This window comes from Lacerta agilis, chromosome 5 (genome assembly GCF_009819535.1).
Source record: "Lacerta agilis isolate rLacAgi1 chromosome 5, rLacAgi1.pri, whole genome shotgun sequence".
In the NCBI taxonomy this organism is placed as follows: domain Eukaryota; kingdom Metazoa; phylum Chordata; class Lepidosauria; order Squamata; family Lacertidae; genus Lacerta; species Lacerta agilis.
Window position 1 is genome coordinate 95,041,068 of NC_046316.1, and position 16,587 is coordinate 95,057,654.

At 50.7% G+C, this 16,587-nt stretch overlaps 1 protein-coding gene and 2 long non-coding RNA genes across 3 annotated transcripts in view; 2 read left to right on the forward strand and 1 right to left on the reverse strand.

The window, feature by feature from the left end:
• Positions 1-328: 328 nt before the first annotated feature.
• LOC117046361 lies at positions 329-3,161 on the forward strand. The gene is made up of 3 exons (XR_004426574.1): positions 329-360; positions 2,263-2,412; positions 3,118-3,161. It is a non-coding gene; the product is annotated as an uncharacterized LOC117046361 (long non-coding RNA).
• A 284-nt stretch (positions 3,162-3,445) lies between these two features.
• LOC117046362 lies at positions 3,446-6,131 on the forward strand. Its single transcript, XR_004426575.1, has 3 exons — positions 3,446-3,543; positions 5,481-5,630; positions 5,886-6,131. It is a non-coding gene; the product is annotated as an uncharacterized LOC117046362 (long non-coding RNA).
• Positions 6,132-8,922: 2,791 nt separating this feature from the next.
• The window catches only part of ATP13A5 (ATPase 13A5), a 59,287-nt gene continuing 51,622 nt past the window's right edge, over positions 8,923-16,587 (reverse strand). Inside the window, exons 25-30 of the mRNA XM_033150937.1 lie at positions 16,445-16,517; positions 14,135-14,309; positions 12,340-12,530; positions 11,476-11,564; positions 11,143-11,223; positions 8,923-9,513 (exon numbers count right to left, since the gene is read on the reverse strand). Of these exons, the coding sequence (XP_033006828.1) occupies positions 9,313-9,513; positions 11,143-11,223; positions 11,476-11,564; positions 12,340-12,530; positions 14,135-14,309; positions 16,445-16,517 (810 nt within the window). The 3' untranslated portion in view covers positions 8,923-9,312. The remainder of the gene's footprint in view (positions 9,514-11,142; positions 11,224-11,475; positions 11,565-12,339; positions 12,531-14,134; positions 14,310-16,444; positions 16,518-16,587) is intronic.

Below are 16,587 nucleotides of genomic sequence, written 5' to 3' on the forward strand. Positions count from 1 at the left end.
CAATATATACATTAACAAATCCTGATGATGATGTTAATTGCCAGTTCTTCAGAGCCCACCTTGGGTTGTGTCACAGGGTCAATCTCTGCCAAACATGCCTCCTCTTCAGTCCCAGCAAGGATTCCCAGGTGTCGGAAGATCAGCCAGGCTGAAGGCTGCATGTCTGGGACCCAGAACGAGGTTTCAGGCACTGGCTTCTCCTGGAGTCTCCTGCATAACTGGCCTCAACACCTTTGGAAACTAACCATTTTGGTTTGACACATTTTCCATTTCCAATTCTCAACATAGGACTGACACCAGCAGCGCACACACCTCTCCCCATCACCACCACCAGCAGCAGCACAGCCCCTCCAGCCACAGGTGAGCTTCCCTGGAATAAAGATCCCCTTGATTTCCCCGTGTGACTTTCTTTTGCTGGCATTTCAGTTCTCTGCTTCATTTTCTAATGTTTCCTCTGGATACGAACCAGGATTCTAGCGTTGCTTGTTAAGGGGCACGCAGAGCACAGGTGAGCACCAGGAGTGGTTTTGGAGATGGTCTTCCAAACTGAAACCTTCTCCTGCTGCATTCTGCATTTTTTGAAGACATTGCCCTGGAAGCCCACAGAAGGAGGACGGGGTTAGCAGTGATAATTGGCTGCACTGGGGGAATCGGGGGGGGGGGCTCTAGGAGAAGGGGAGAAGGTACCAAAGCCGACATTTCAGGGTATGGATCTCTCCTCTGCTAACCTTGGATTCGTCCAGTTCCCAAAGTATTAGATATGCTATTTCCTTAACTGTGGGTCGAGAGAACATTGCAATAATCAACGAGAGCTTTTGCTTATAGCATGGTTGCTCCATCTTAACGCATCCTTCAGTATTTCTCTTCACTGAAGATTGGTGAGATACTCAAACATCTATTAAGATAAGCCCATCACATGAAAAGCAAAAGCTCTCACTCATCCTTGGACGTTATTCTCCGAGTGCATTGTTGATGATGCAGGGACCAGATTGCCCTTCCCTCCTCATGTTCTGGTCTTCCTGCGACCCTCTTGTAACAATGGATCTGCAGTGGCCATCCAGTTGCAGGAAGAGCAACACAGAGACTGCATGGGGCCACTGCGTGCTGCTGTTGTCCCTTGTGGGCCTTCTGGAATGAGCCTCCCAAGGATGCGTGACCACCTTTGTCATTCTCACTTTGTCAGATTTCCCCATTCACTCTGATTTCTCTTGCTCCTCTTTGGCTGCTGTGGCCCACAACAAACCAAGGGATTGGCAGTGCGCATTCAGTTCCAAGAAGGATTGGGAGGGGTGGCTAATACCCCTGAGGACAGGATCACACTTCAAAATGACCTTAACAGATTAGAGAACTGGGCCAAAGCAAACAAGATGAATTTTAACAGGGAAAAATGTAAAGTACTACACTTGGGCAAAAAAAATGAAAGGCACAAATACAGGATGGGTGACACCTGGCTTGAGAGCAGTACATGTGAAAAGGATCTAGGAGTCTTGGTAGACCATCAACTTGACATGAGTCAACAGTGTGATGCAGCAACTAAAAAAGCCAATGCAATTCTGGGCTGCATCAATAGGAGTATAGCATCTAAATCAAGGGAAGCAATAGTACCACTATATTCTGCTCTGGTCAGACCTCACCTGGAATACTGTGTCCAGTTCTGGGCACCACAGTTCAAGAAGGATACTGACAAGCTGGAACGTGTCCAGAAGAGGGCAACCAAAATGGTCCAAGGCCTGGAAATGATGCCTTAGGAGGAACGGCTTAGGGAGCTGGGTATGTTTAGCCCGGAGAAGAGAAGGTTAAGGGGTGATATGACAGCCATGTTCAAAGATATAAAAGGAGGTCATATAGAGGAGGGTGAAAGGTTGTTTTCTGCTGCTTAAGAGAAGCGGACACGGAGCAATGGATTCAAACTACAAGAAAGAAGATTCCACCTAAACATTAGGAAGAACTTCCTGACAGTAAGAGCTGTCCGACAGTGGAATTTGCTGCCAAGGAGTGTGGTGGAGTCTCCTTCTTTGGAGGTCTTGAAGCAGAGGCTTGACAGCCATCTGTCAGGAATGCTTTGATGGTGTTTCCTGCTTGGCAGGGGGTTGGACTGGATGGCCCTTGGGGTCTCTTCCAACTCTAGGATTCTATGATTCTAAGGATGACTCCTAGTATGGGCATCTGCATACAGAGGGTGGACAAACGCACACTCGGTCCTGCTGGACTGACATTTCCAGGGAAGCACATCAACCTTTCTCCTCTTGTGTTTTTTTCCAGAGCCTTCTGTTCAGTGCAAGTTCTCTTGCTCCTTCGATGAGGGCCTCTGCTCCTGGACACAATCAATTTTCGACAGCTTTGACTGGGTGCGGCACAAAGGCCCAACAGCCTCACCCGGCACAGGCCCATCATCTGACCACACCTCTGGAGGTGAGGGAAGGATCAAAGTATCTCCAGGGCAGGGAAGAAGGGCAGATAGGAGACACTCACACTCTCCATGAAATCCAGGGGCCAACCAGCCTCAGGCACCCCAGAGCCTTCCGCCAAGGATTGCAGATGCAGCAGTGGAAGCTCAAACTTTCTCCTCCAGGCATTGGTGGTAACCTGCCAGATGAGGCACAATTGCCTGGGACACGGGTGGCTCTGTGGTCTAAACCACTGATCCTCTTGGGCTTGCCGATCGGAAGGTCGGCGGTTCGAATCCCCGCAACAGAGTGAGCTCCCGCTGCTCTATCCCAGCTCCTGCCAACCTAGCAGTTCAAAAGCACACCAGTGCAAGTAGATAAATAGGTACCGCTGTGGCGGGAAGGTAAACGGCATTTCCATGCGCTCTGGCTTCCATCACGGTGTCCCGTTGCGCCAGAAGCGGTTTAGTTCTGCTGGCCACATGAGCCGGAAAGCTGTCTGTGGACAAACGCCGGCTCCCTCGGCCTGAAAGTGAGATGAGCCCCGCAACCCCATAGTCTCCTTTGACTGGACTTAACTGTCCAGGGGTCCTTTACCTTTACCTTAACTATTGCCCATTTTCTGCGGCGATCCAGCAACACAGAAGTCCTAAGGCACTGCAGCTACCAGCTCACCAGGGATCAGGTGATGTAAGGATTCACCACATTCCCATGTGCTTCTCTTTCTCAGAGGGCTACTACATGTACCTGGAAGGTAACCAAACCAACTCACAAGGGGTGGCACAGCTGGTCAGCTCAATTTGCACCCCCACCAAACCACAATGCCTCTTCTTCTGGTATCACATGTATGGCACATCCCAGAAAATGGCGCTGCGCATTTATGTGGTCTCTGGTGATGAAACGCCTAAGGTGATCTGGTCTCGGACTGGGAACAAAGGCGACCATTGGCAAAGAGATGAAGTCAGTGTACCTCCGGGAAGAAATCTGCAGGTAATGCAACCGCAGGTGTGGCCAGCAGCACCTGAGTCTTGTCCACCCATGAAACTGACTAGAGATGCTCCTTCTTCCTAGATACTCCTGGAAGGGGTGTGGGGGGAAAACTCCCAGAGTGTCGTGGCTGTGGATGACCTCTCCATAGAAGCTGGAGATTGCCCAGGTAAGACTCCCCAGTGTGGATGCACCTTATTGGACTGGTGTGGGTTGTTTTAATGGCCATGGGTGGCAGGAGGAAGGGGAGAGAAACATCCCAGGCTTTTTTTGTCAGCATATTATTATTATTATTATTATTATTGTAAAGCCCACGCTGGGTTGCGAAGCGTGACCCTGAGATGATGCAAGACCAGCTGCACACCAGCCTGAGCATGAACAGGGAACATAAAGAGGTTTAGGGGAGTGCCTTCCACATGATTAAATGGGCCAGAGATATAGGTCACACGATTCGGTTAGATCAGTGGGAGAAATTATGGAAATACGAAATTAAATTCACAGCGTGCTTCACGGCCAGAGAGAATACAATGAAAATGATATATCTATGGTATTTAACCCCAGTAAAACGGGCGAAAATTTAAAAATCAAGATCTAATTTGTGCTGGAGGTGTAAAGTAGAAATAGGGACAACGTGCCATATGTGGTGGGAGTGTGTACATCAAACAGCTTTGGAGTGACATTCAAGAGGAACTTTTAAAAAAAGCTTAAAATATCATGTAATAAAAAGCCAGAGGCATCCCTCCTGGGAATTATATCAACGGACATCCCTGCTGCTAGGGAAAGTCTTCTTATATGCAACGGCTGTGGCTAGGATGGTTATTGCAAAAAATTGGAAGGGATAGAAAACTCCCTCAATGAGGGATTGGCAAATAAAATTTTGCGAATACATAGACTTAGCCAGACTTACGGCAGTAATGAGGGGTCAATCAGATCAAAAACTGATAGAAGAATGGACATACGTCAAAGAATACATTTAAAAACATTGTTCTGGAATCAACATATCAACATGCAATGAATGAAATTTATAGAGGAAATATCTGAGAAGAAATGGGTGTAAGAACAGGTAGTTAGAATAATATTGATAACACAGTGAATAGAAGAGGAAAATGCAATGGAAGCCACACGTAGGGGGACGGAAGTCAAGATTTATGCTTTTATGTTTAGCTTAGTTTTCGTTTAAAGAAATTAAGGAGATGTATGCATATATTTTGAATATTTTCAGTAAGTTTGTTTTATGTTCAGTTGTGTGTTTGTGTGTACTGTACAGGGCAAAGATCCCTCCAGCGCGCTCCACCCCCCCCCCATTTCCCAGAATTGTCAACCTTTTTTAGGTGGGGGGGATCCCCAAAGACCATTTTAAGGAAAGGTTCCCCATGGGGGTGCATAGCGTGCAACGTGCATGTCCAAATGGCGAGAAGGGGTGTGTGCGGGGAGGGGGGGGGAGAGGAATACTTCAGGAGCCGTTCCTCTCCTGGCCCCCCCACAACTCTCGGCAGGACCCTCCAAGCTCCTCCCTGCCTCGCCTGTCGTTTTCCAGTTGTGGCAGTAGCCACGCAAAGGCAGAGCCGGGAGATGGATCCCCCCCAGCCAGCCAGTCAAGCCCAGTACACAAGCACAAGGGAGGCACAGCAGAGCATGCAATCGGCACCCCAGAAGGTTATGGATTCGCCGGGTCCTGCGCCTCCTCACATGCATAGCCAAGATCCCGATTGCACACTTTGCTGCACCTTGTGTTTGCGCACCGGGTTCAGCTGGCTGGCTGCATGGGGGCATGGTGCGCATCCCGGGAGGGCACTGGGCATGCTGGGGAGGGGGCAGCTGCAATGGCACGCTTTCCCAAAAGGAGGCTCCGGGCACAGTGTGGCGCCGTGGCATGGCGGAGGCGGACGAGGGCGGCAAGCTGATGCTGGGAGGCGCTACATCCAGCCTCCGCCTCTTCTCTGGCGCCCTCCAGAACGTGGCACCATGGTTCCCCGCACCACTAGCCTCTATGGCTAAGACGGCCCTGGTACTGTACTTACCAATCAATCAATCAATCAATTTTTAAAAAGAGGTTTAGGGGCGTGCCTTCTAATCATCCCGCCTTTCTCCTTCTTGCTGTGTCAGCTTCCTCCATTCGATGCGATTTCTCTTGCTCTTTTGACCTGGACTTCTGCTCCTGGAAACCGTTGGCCTCCAACGTCTTTAACTGGACTCGGCACCAAGGCCCAACGCCCTCGTCCAACACGGGACCATCCTCCGACCACACTTCAGGAGGTGAGTGAGGAGGGATGAGAGCATCACCGCTGTGGGAAGCAAGAAACCCTTGCGCCCTCATGAGCCAGCCAGTCTTAGACATCCCAGAGGCTTCCACCGGGGACTGCAGATGCAAAAGGGGAAGCTTTAATCCTGCTCTCCTTGTAATAATAGCAACCTGCCAGATGAGGTCACTGATGGCATAGCAGCTGCCGACTCCCCAGCAATCCGACCAGGTAGGGGTCTGTCTCTTTCACATGTGGATTTCTTTTTCAGAGGGCCATTTTATCTACCTGGACGGCAGTGCTACCAACACAGGGGACATAACGCACCTGGTCAGCCCCGTCTGTAACTCCTCCAGGCCCCATTGCCTCCGCTTCTGGTATCACATGTACGGGGCAGCTCGAACAATGGCGCTGCGCATTTTAGTCGTCTCCGGCGGCGCCGCGCCTGTGCTGCTCTGGAGTCAAACCGGGAACAAAGGGGACCAGTGGCACAGAGGTGAAGTCAATGTGGCTCATGGAGAAAGCATGCAGGTAAGGGGGACAGGGTCAGGTGAGGCACCTGCAGGTGTAACCAGCAGCAGGAGAGCCTCGCCTGGCTAGGATCCTGACTGAAGATGCTGCTTCTCCCTAGATCATCCTCGAAGGTATGCGGGGCGAAGACGTCCGCAGTGACATGGCTGTGGATGACCTCTCCTTGGAAGAGGGATTTTGCCCAGGTAAGACGACACCCTCCCCACACACCAAGTCACGTGGGTCTCAGGGTGGGTCTCAGCTCAGCTGTACTAGAATGGCACGTTACAGGTAGGTAGCCGTGTTGGTCTGCCGTAGCCAAAACATTAATAACAATAATAATAATAATAATAATAATAATAATAATAATAATAATAATAATAATAATAATAATAATAATAAATTCCTTCCAGTAGCACCTTAGAGACCTACCGGTACTAAGTTAGTTTGTTCTTGGTATGAGCTTTCCGTGTGCATGCACACTTCTTCAGATACACTGAAACAGAAGTCACCAGACCCTGATATATAGTGAGAGGGTGGGGAGGGGTATTACTCAGAAGGGGGGAGGGGATGGGGGATTGGCTGATGGGTGTGGGAAACCTGTTGATGGTTGTTAACGACTGCAATTGGTCTTACAGGAAAAGGCAAGGGGTGAGATGGCTAAAGATAGCTTTGTCATGTATAATGAGATAAGAATCCAATGTCTCTGTTCAAACCGGGTCTCTCCGTGGTTTTGAGTTTGGTAATGAGTTGCAATTCAGCATCTTCTCTTTCCAGTGTATTTCTGAAATTCCTTTGTATTAAGACAGCTACTTTGAGATCTTGTATAGAATGTCCTGGGGGATTGAATGATATAGCTATCTTTAGCCATCTCACCCCTTGCATTTTCCTGTAAGACCAATTGCAGTCATTAACAGTCGTCAACAGGTTTCCCACACCTATCACCCATTCCCACCACCCTTCTGAGTAATACCCCTCCCCACTCCCACTATATTAAAGGGTCTGGTGACTTCCGTTTCAGTGTATCCGAAGAAGTGTGCATGCACACGAAAGCTCATACCAAGAACAAACTTAGCTGGTCTCTAAGATGCCACTGGAAGAATTTTATTTTATTTTATTTTTTGTTTAGAATGGCATGGTTGACTGGCAATTGGAGTGGCTAAAGGAAAGAATACCCATGCCTTTTCATACCAGTGCTTCAGCACTCACCTCCTTGGTTGTAAGGCACGTCCTTGAGGTGAAGCAAGACGACCAGCCCTGTGTAAGACTGAGCACAGGGCTGTCTTAAGCACATGCAGCACTGGGGTGCAAAGATCTGCCCTGCCCCCCCCCGGTTGCTCTCTTCGGAGGGTGGAGCCGGCCAGCTGCTTCAGCGTCTCACTGGCTCGGTCACCCCCCAAACCCGAGGCGCAGAGCCGCCCACAGCAGAAGAGCCCACTGCGGCGCTCCGACCGACGGGTGCGCTCTTCCCCGGACTCAACTCTCGGGCCCCGGACTCTCGACCTGGCGCCCCTGAGAGTCCGGCGCCCGGGTGCCCCGCACTCCTAGTGCCTATGGGTAAGACGGCCCTGACTGAGCATGAAGGGTGCACAAAGGATTTTGGGAATTGGCTTCTCCTGGTGGTCTGCTGCACCTTTAGCCTGGCCGTGTTTGTGTGTTCAACTGGGGTCTGCATATTTAAAGGCTCTGCCTATGCCTCTGTTGCTGCTTTGAGTTACAGCTAGGTAGCTGTGTTGGTCTGCCACAGTCGAAACAAAATGAAATAATTCCTTCCGGCCTCTAAGGTGCTACTGGAAGGAATCTTTTTTATTTTGTTGCTGTTTTGAGTCATTCTTTCCTCCGTGAGCCTGCAGCTAGCCTGGCATGTAGCCTTGAATGAAGGAACCAATGCTCTTTCTCACAACAGGAGGAACTGCGGCCGCATCTTCACGCCAGAGCGCCACCAGCAGCGGTTGAACCACTGTGCCCACCCTTTGGCTCCCCTCTCTTCCTACCGAATGAACCTTGTAGCCAGTGAACACCGGCTGATCTTCACAATGAGCAGAATTGATGTATTTCTGATGAATTAATTATTTTCCACTGGTGACTATTGCCAAGGAACCTTCAACCAAGTACGAAAACCACTAATCCGATAACTGATTTACTCTTCAAGATACAAAAGAAGATTGTGGGGCCAAATTCACAGATAGAAAGCAAACTTTTCAAATTGTATCGTTAAACAACTAATTGTTATAGCTGAATTTATTTGATTTTTTTTCTTTTTAAAATTAATTTATTTCCTTGGTTACTTCACTTATGAACACTTTAAATCTGACATGATGAACTTTCCCTTTCTGACATATTTGAAAACTCTTTACGTATTTAGCAACTCACCCCTCAGCATATGAACTTTGCATTATATCTTTTAATCAGCTAAGATTCCTAAACTGATTATTACTGACAACGGAGTGATAATTGTTTCCCCGACTCAACATCAGGAATAGGCTTCAGAGAGTGATTGCTGTTTGACAGGGGAACGGATGGCCTTCCTTGGAAGCTTTTAAGCAGAGGTTGGACGGCCATCTCTCAGGGATTCTGTCGCTGAGATTCCTGCCTTGCAGGGGGTTGGACTAGATGACCCTCGGGGTGCCTTCCAACCCGACAACTCCATGACATTCATCTTAATAACAGTGAAGTCTTCCCTCTCATTCCCAAACCCCCCAAACTTTGTCCTGCCCCCCATATATACACAGATGCACCAACTCTGCGGCACATTTTTGCAAGTAGCAGAACTCCAAATAAATGGCTGGCAATGATCGTAAAAGAAAAAAAAACCACTTTATTCTCTTTGGGAAAGCAAATATGCAGAGTTGCCTTTATTTTCCACAAGGCGGATGGTGTTCCCTCGCGTGTCCCTTCCGCTGCAGCAGCCTGGTCCCCGTGGAAGAGGCTGGGATCCCTCCTTCCCTTGCGTGGGCACAGGGACCAAGTCCTAAATTTCCCCACTCAGGCAGAGCCAACAGCAAAATTCCCCCCCCCCCGGCAGGGGACAAACCTCCTTGAGCTGGATAAGCAAAGGCAGTCTCCGTGCGCACCGCCAGAGGGGCTTCCTAGGAACACGATCTCCCGTGGGTTTCTATCAGTCTCTCTGCGCACAAAACGTGTCCCTTTGGGCAAGTCCTCCTGGGCCAGCCTGCGGCCTCCGCCGGCTAGTTCTCGCCCGCATCGTCATAGACGGGGTTGACGTAAGCGCCACCCTTGGGCTCTTCTGCAAAGTCCTTCTGGCTGGTGGGGGGCCACTTGGAATCCCCCTCCAGCTGCCGCTGCAGCTTCCGGTACTGGCTGGAGGAGCGGAAGCGGAAGAGGGCCTTGATCCGAAGCCAGAGCCAGCGGTTCTGCAGGATGCCGTCCTGCAAAGAACATGGCAGCGTGAGAAAGGGGCCCGCCCCCCTGTCCAGCATCCTCTTCTCTTTTTTAATATATATATATATATAATCTTTATTAGTTTTTACATACATTTTCCAAACATTTTATCACATCCAACCATTTCTTATACAATTTACCGACTTCCCTCAGTCTCGCCTGATTTCCCTCTTTCCTTTCTTATTACAGCATTTCTTAATTTCACTATTCCTCACAAATATATCTCGGTCCATTATTTATCTTAAATATTTCTGCAATATTTCAAATATCCCTCCTTAGAGAACTTCTTGTTATCCTACTAGTGTAATCTGTTGTTTACAGCTACCTTTCAAATAGTCTGCAAATTTTTTCCAATTTTTCGATAATCTCTGGTCCCGTCGGTTTCGAACCTTCCTGTCATCTTATCCCTTTCTGCATAGCCAGCATCCTGTTCTCACCGTGGCTGACCAAATGCCCCTGAGCGAAACCCACAAGTGAGACTCGAGCGCAAGAGCATCTCTCCCACCTCCTGGGATTCCGAAGCGTAGCTGCCTCCGATCCCAAAAGCATCTGGGGGCATCGAGGCTGCAGCGTTTTATGGGGGGGGGAAGTTGCCTCTTTGGGAATTCGGTGGCCAGTTTGCTCACCAGGGCAAGATGGTTTGAGCCTACAGCACTGATCCTGGCCCGGCTGCACTGGCTGCCACTTAGTTTCCGGGCCTCATTCAAAGTGCTGCTTTTGACTTCTGAAGCCTTAAACGGCTCAGGACCACAATATTCCCATGAACTGACCCAGATCTTAAGATCATCTTCTGAGGCCAGCCATTGTGTGGCCACATGAGAACGGGACCTTTTCTGTGGTGGCTCCCCGCTTGTGGAATTCTCTCCCCAGGGAAGTTCACCTGGCACCTCCATTACATATATTTAGGCACCAGGCGAAAACGTTCCTCTTCAACCAGGCATTGGGATGAATAACATTCTATGCCCTTTAAAACGTGTTTGGGGTAGGGGGTTATTGGGGTTATTATTAGCAGGCATAGGCAAACTCGGCCCTCCAGGTGTTTTGGGACTACAACTCCCATCATCCCTGACCACTGGTCCTGTTAGCTAGGGATGATGGGAGTTGTAGTCCCAAAACAGGGCCAAGTTTGCCTATGCCTGTTACTAGGATTCAGATTTTGTGTCTTCATTTTGTATCTGTATGTTGTAAACTGCCCTGTGATTTTCAGATGAAGGGCAGTGTATCAATTTAATAAATAATAATCTTCTGTTGGTGAGAAGGAGGAGGGTGCTGAGCCCGAGGGACCATTTTCCTGACCCTCTTTAACCCCCCCAGATCCCCTCTACATCCCCTGAACCACCAGCAGCAGGTTCCCACAACCACTGGGAGTAGGGAGCGCTCTGCTGGAAGGGAAAACTCTGAGCCAGTTACTGGGGAAACGAAAAGCCGTAGCTCAGAGGCTGAGCACCGGCCTTGCAACCAGAAGCTCCCAGGTTCAATCCCCGCTGGGACTGAGAGGCCCCTGCCTGAAACCGTGGACAGCTGCTGCCAGTCAGTGTAGACAGCATTGAATCTAGATGGGCCGGCAGCCAGACTTGGTGCAAGGCAGCTTCCTAAAAGCACGGGCGCCTGCTCACCTCCACAAAGAACGAGACGGAGAACGCAACCAGCAGCATCAGCAGCACATAAACCCTCCAGATGGTTGGGGTGCAGAGAAGCTGTGAGAAAAGAGGTTGCAAGCTGGTTAAGCTTCCACAGCGCCTTCAGGTCAGCCTGCCCGGCACCTGCCCCCTCCTGCCGCACCCAACACCGCTTGAGCCCGGCCCAGGGCTCTGCGTTTTGTCCCAAGCGGAGAGCATGGCGCTCCAATCTGGAGCCGGCTGCCCATAGCCTCACGCTGAGGGGCGCTCTGGGTTCTCCTCGCACCGTGAGCAGGAGTCTCCCGCTGCCCCATGGCACTTCCGGCTCACCTCCATCCGTATGTAGATGGGGTCCAGGTCAGCGAAGAAAAGGAAAAGGGAAAGTCCCAGCTGGACGCACAGCAGGCCAGAGAAGATATCTGGGGATTCAAGAAGAGGAAGAGCCCCCAGTGAAGCCCAGGAATCGAGGAGGGGGGTCTCTAGGATCAGGAAGAGCAACGGGGGATGGGAGGCAACAATCAAGCATGTTCCCATGCGCCCCTGGACCTCAGGAAGGGCCACTGGCCACTGGGGCTGCTCCTGCTGCCGCCACGGTGGGCCCCTTCCTTCCTTCCTTCCTTCCTTCCTTCCTTCCTTCCTTCCTTCCTTCCTTCCTTCCACTTTTGCCTGGCCCATATTTTGATCGCATCATGTACCGATTAATTCCCCTGGGTCCAGGAACTGAACCCATTGAATCGGACCGAGTCGGATGCACAGAAAACCTGAGCAGAAATCTTGCTCCACTGAGCTTCAATTCAACAGGTAAGACCTGATTTTCACAAGGTCCAGCCATGGGAAAACAAGAAAAGCTCCCGGACCCGGGGGAAAATAATTGGTACACAATGCAGTCAAAATATGGGTCAAGTGAAAATGTTGATGAGCCCTCCCCCCCTCCCTTCTTTCCTTCATGGGACAACTGCAGCATGCGTGCAAAAGCAGATCAACTCAAAGGCCTTACAGGGGTGTGATAAGGAGCAAAGAAACGAGGCATGGAAAGCTCTCTGAGCACCGCAGGAAAACGCTACCTGGGCTATGCCCACAACCAGACCCCTGGCAAGGCTGGTTCTGGGGTCTCGGGGCTCTGCTGGGCTGGGCTGGGTGGGGCAGAAGTCACCATGGACATACGGGTCCACCGCCCCCGCCCCGTTAACTCACAGTTGGTGTAGATGGGCTTCCGGAAGGGTTTCCCCTTGGAGAAGACAAAGGCTGCGATGATGCAGTTGACGGTGACCAGAGGCCAGAGGGTGGTGGTCTCATAGCTCAGGATAGAGTGCTCCGGGGCCGTGGCGTTGCTGGCCGTCCCGTTGCCAGGGTCGGACACAGGGTGGTCTTCAGTAGGGCACCCCCTGGAAGGAAGACCCCCCCACACACACCCAGTGTTACTTCCTCTGCCTCATTGTCCTGGTCAGATGCAGGTCAGAGAAGAATAGAATAGAATAAATCTTTATTGTCACTTGCGGGAACAACGAAATTCCTCAGTTGCTATATCAACTCAAATAAGGAAAATACTTATAAACACAGGACAATACAGGACTATATAACAAATAAAATAAGATGACTTCAGAGTCCAGGGTTTCCATTTAAGGCCAAAATTGCTCTAGGAAAGAAGGCTTGTTCTCGCCTTCCTTGTTCTATATCTCCGTCCCGATGGCAGAGGCAGACGCTGGCGAAGTTAACGCTTCATTCAAGGAGATGGCATGCAAGGTCTTGGCCCCAAGGAGGAGTTGCCAGGGCTGAAGGTCCCTGCCTTCCACCTAAGGCGCCTCCTCTCCCGGATGCCATCTCAAACTGCGTCTGCGCACCTCTGTTCTCTGTTCTGCTTTTCTCCTTGTTCTAGGAGACCAGGGGAAGGGGAGCTTGTGGGAATGTTCAGGGTGGCAGGAGAGGATATATTGTTTATTAATATCCTTCCTAACTTGCGCTACCAAGTTCCTTTACTTAGCAGAGTTTACATTCCCCCCTTTTTATATGCACAGCAGATAGCTGGTTGCAGGCTCGTGTGAGCCTCTCACTATTATTCATACAATTCAGTCTGTCTCAGACTGAATTATACGTTCCTGGTAAGTTGCCTTGAATCCCTCTTAAAAAGAATAAAGACGCCACAATCTTATTCAAAGATGATGAAACAAATTTACTCACATCAGTTCACAGTTGGATCCCTGAAGGCAGACTTAGTTACAAATATGTACATGTGGATCTACACCAAATGGGGGAATAATCCCAGTGCTTCCGCTAGCCGAGAAGCTAACAGAGCAGTCCTAGCTAAGAGCTGGGCAAACGATGAAGGAAGTAAAAAAGAGAGGTGTGCTGCGTGACTCATCCTTTTGTTACCTGGACAGGTGAGGTCACACCCACCTTCTATCGCATGCAAAAGGAAGGATGCTCCAGCCCAGGAGGAAACAGGAAGTTTCAACTGGTTGGACCAAACATCCCCTCACATGTCTTCTCTAGCATTACAAGGAATGTTGTACTTGATGCCTCTCGTGGTCACATCTCACAGAGCTTGCCGCAGCCTCTCTGGATTCTGCAGCAGCCTCTTGAACCCGCTCCTCTGCTTCAGCCTCAGAGTCTGAACTGCCCCCTGTCACAGGTTCTTCCTGCTCACTAAACTCTGTTGCCCCTTTGGCACCCAGCACCACCTCCCAATTCTTCTTTTCAAGGAGATACCTTGCAGCTCAAAAGGATGAGGCATCTAACATCTGCACAAACCTCGGAGGGAGGGCTCCACACAGAGTGGATCTCATATGACTTTCCCGTGAGCAAATCGGGGGGGGGGAATCCTCCATGAGCAGAGGCAGCCTGGGGGAACTCCAAGGGAGATTTCGCCCCCCCCCACCCTCCCACTGCTGCCTCTGGGAAGAAGGGGAGCCTCTACCCTTAGACACCGGCAAGAGGGAAACGGCAGCCTCTGCCCCCCCCCCCCGCCCCAGCCCACCTCTAAGCCTCTCACCTGTGGCTGCGCAGGACAGAGTACCAGGGCTGCTGCTTCACGTACAGGAAGGCGAAGACCTGGGCGGTGAGTGTGAAGAGGACGTTGAGGATGATGGAGAGCAGGAGCGGTGGGGAGAGGAGCCGCCCGGGGGGTCGGTAGGGGGCCAGCTTGGGGTAGGCGTGGGTCAGACTCACTGTGGGGAGGAAGACATGGCATGGAGAAAGCGAAGAGAGAAAGGTTGCCCTTCCCTCTCTCCTAACACTATATATTTTTTTATTATTCTTTTTTAATTTGTTTTTGTTCAGTCGTTCAGTCGTGTCCGACTCTTCATGACCCCATGGACCAGAGCACGCCAGGCCCTCCTGTCTTCCACTGCCTCTCGCAGTTTGGCCAAACTCATGTTAGTAGCTTTGAGAACACTGTCCAACCATCTCATCCTCTGTCGTCCCCTTCTCCTTGTGCCCTCCATCTTTCCCAACATCAGGGTCTTTTCTAGAGAGTCTTCTCTTCTCATGAGGTGGCCAAAGTACTGGAGCCTCAGCTTCAGGATCTGCCCTTCCAGTGAGCACTCAGGGCTGATTTCTTTAAGGATGGATAAGTTTGATCTTTTTGCAGTCCATGGGACTCTTAAGAATCCCAAAAGAGCCACATTATCCCAATACCAAATTACAATACAATTAAATAGCCAATTATTCAAACACCAAATTAAACAATGTTGGGGGACTTCCCGTGTGCTGGATTTCAGGGTGCAAAGTTCTTATTTCTTTCTGTATCCATAATCTTGATTATTCCAATTACAACAGCTCCAATCTTGGTCCTTTATTCTACAGCCACTGGTTTCACGGCTTTCATGCGTAATTGCATATTTAATAAATTTTATTTCTGCAAGAGGAGTTTATGTCCTGTAAATTTCTGTGTGAGATGTTTGTTTCCCCTTTGTTCCTTCATTCTCCCTGTTGTATTCCAACAAATATGTCTCTCTGCTTCCACTTTTTTGCTCTCTCTCTCTTCTCTTCGCTGCTCACAAGGGCTGGCTGCATGTTTCCATGCACCATGCGCCATCTTGTCTGTCAAAGTCTAGCAAAAGGTCTGGCGTCCGGCCATACAGAGGCAGAGCTAGCTGCTCCGGCACCCGGAGCGGCGCACATGTTGTGCACCCTGGGGCGGGGCTAGCCGCTTGGGGGGGGGGGCTAGCCTCCAGCGGCAAGTGTCCCAGGGTGGCGACGCCTGGGGGTGGCACAGCGATGTCACCCCCCTCAGGGATGACACCCAGGGCAAACTGCCCCCACTGCACCCCCCTCCCCCTGCCACTGCTGCCATTGTCCCAGGCAGGTCTCCAACTTATCTTTCTCATCCCACACTCAGCGGCTAGCGATCTGGTGTCCCGCCAAAGCTATGGTAGATCTTCAAAAGCCGTAGCCCTCATTGCTATTCAGTGGGAGCTCAATGCTTTAAATTAGGGGTCAGCAAACTTTTTCTGCCGGGGGGGGGTGTTCAGTGTCCCTCAGAACCATAGCTGTCAACTTTTCCCTTTTTTAAAGGGAAATTCCCTTATTCCGAATAGGATTCCTCGCAAGAAAAGGGAAAAGTTGACAGCTATGCTCAGAACCTGTGGCGGGCTGGACCGCGCACGCACACACACACACACACACACACACACACACACCTTCCCTCCCTCCCTCCCACCTTCAAACGGGGCAGGCTGGGCTGGGGATGGGGCACCCTGCCAGCGCTGGGTCTTGGCTGGCAACGCTTCCGAATCCCAGTTGCTGCTCTTGTGCTCAGGTCCCGCTTGCAGGATTCCCATCAGGGCTTCTGACCGCCCACAGAGAGAAGAGGATGCTGGACCAGAGGGGCCATGGGCCTGATCCAGCAGCTTCTCGTCGTGTTCTTAAAGACAACTTGCTCTTCTGCCCCACATGCCTGCAGCATCAGGACCAGGTGTGGAAGAAGCATCGTAGAGGTAAGGTGGGTGGAGGGGAGGAAGGAGAGCTGGCCTGGAGGAGTCAGCCAAGAAGAACAGGAGGCTTTGCTGGAAGCAAGATGCTTGCTCCAGGGAGAGTTCTCAGGAAGGTGAAGCAGGCCCAGTCGGTTGCCAAATCTGAGCTCAGACAGAGGCAGGCTTGGGGGCTGCCCTTCTCCCTCCCAAGGTTCGCCAGAATTTGAACTTGAGCGCTGCTAATTCAGGTTGGGCTAAGCCAAATTTGGGACTCCCTTCAGCTCAAGGGGGAATTTGCGTGTTTCACACCTGACTGTGCACCAACCCCCCCCCCCCCGAGGGAACTCGCCTGCTAAATACACGACCCCATAACCCAGTGATCTGCTTACTTGTTAGGCACACGACTAGGGTGATGCCGACATCTTGAAGGAGGTACTGGAAATTCCCAAAGATCTGCAGTTGCTAAAAGTGGGGCAGAGAGAGAGAATGAGCTCGTGGAGGGCTCTCAGTCCTGCCGCTTGTGGACTGATCG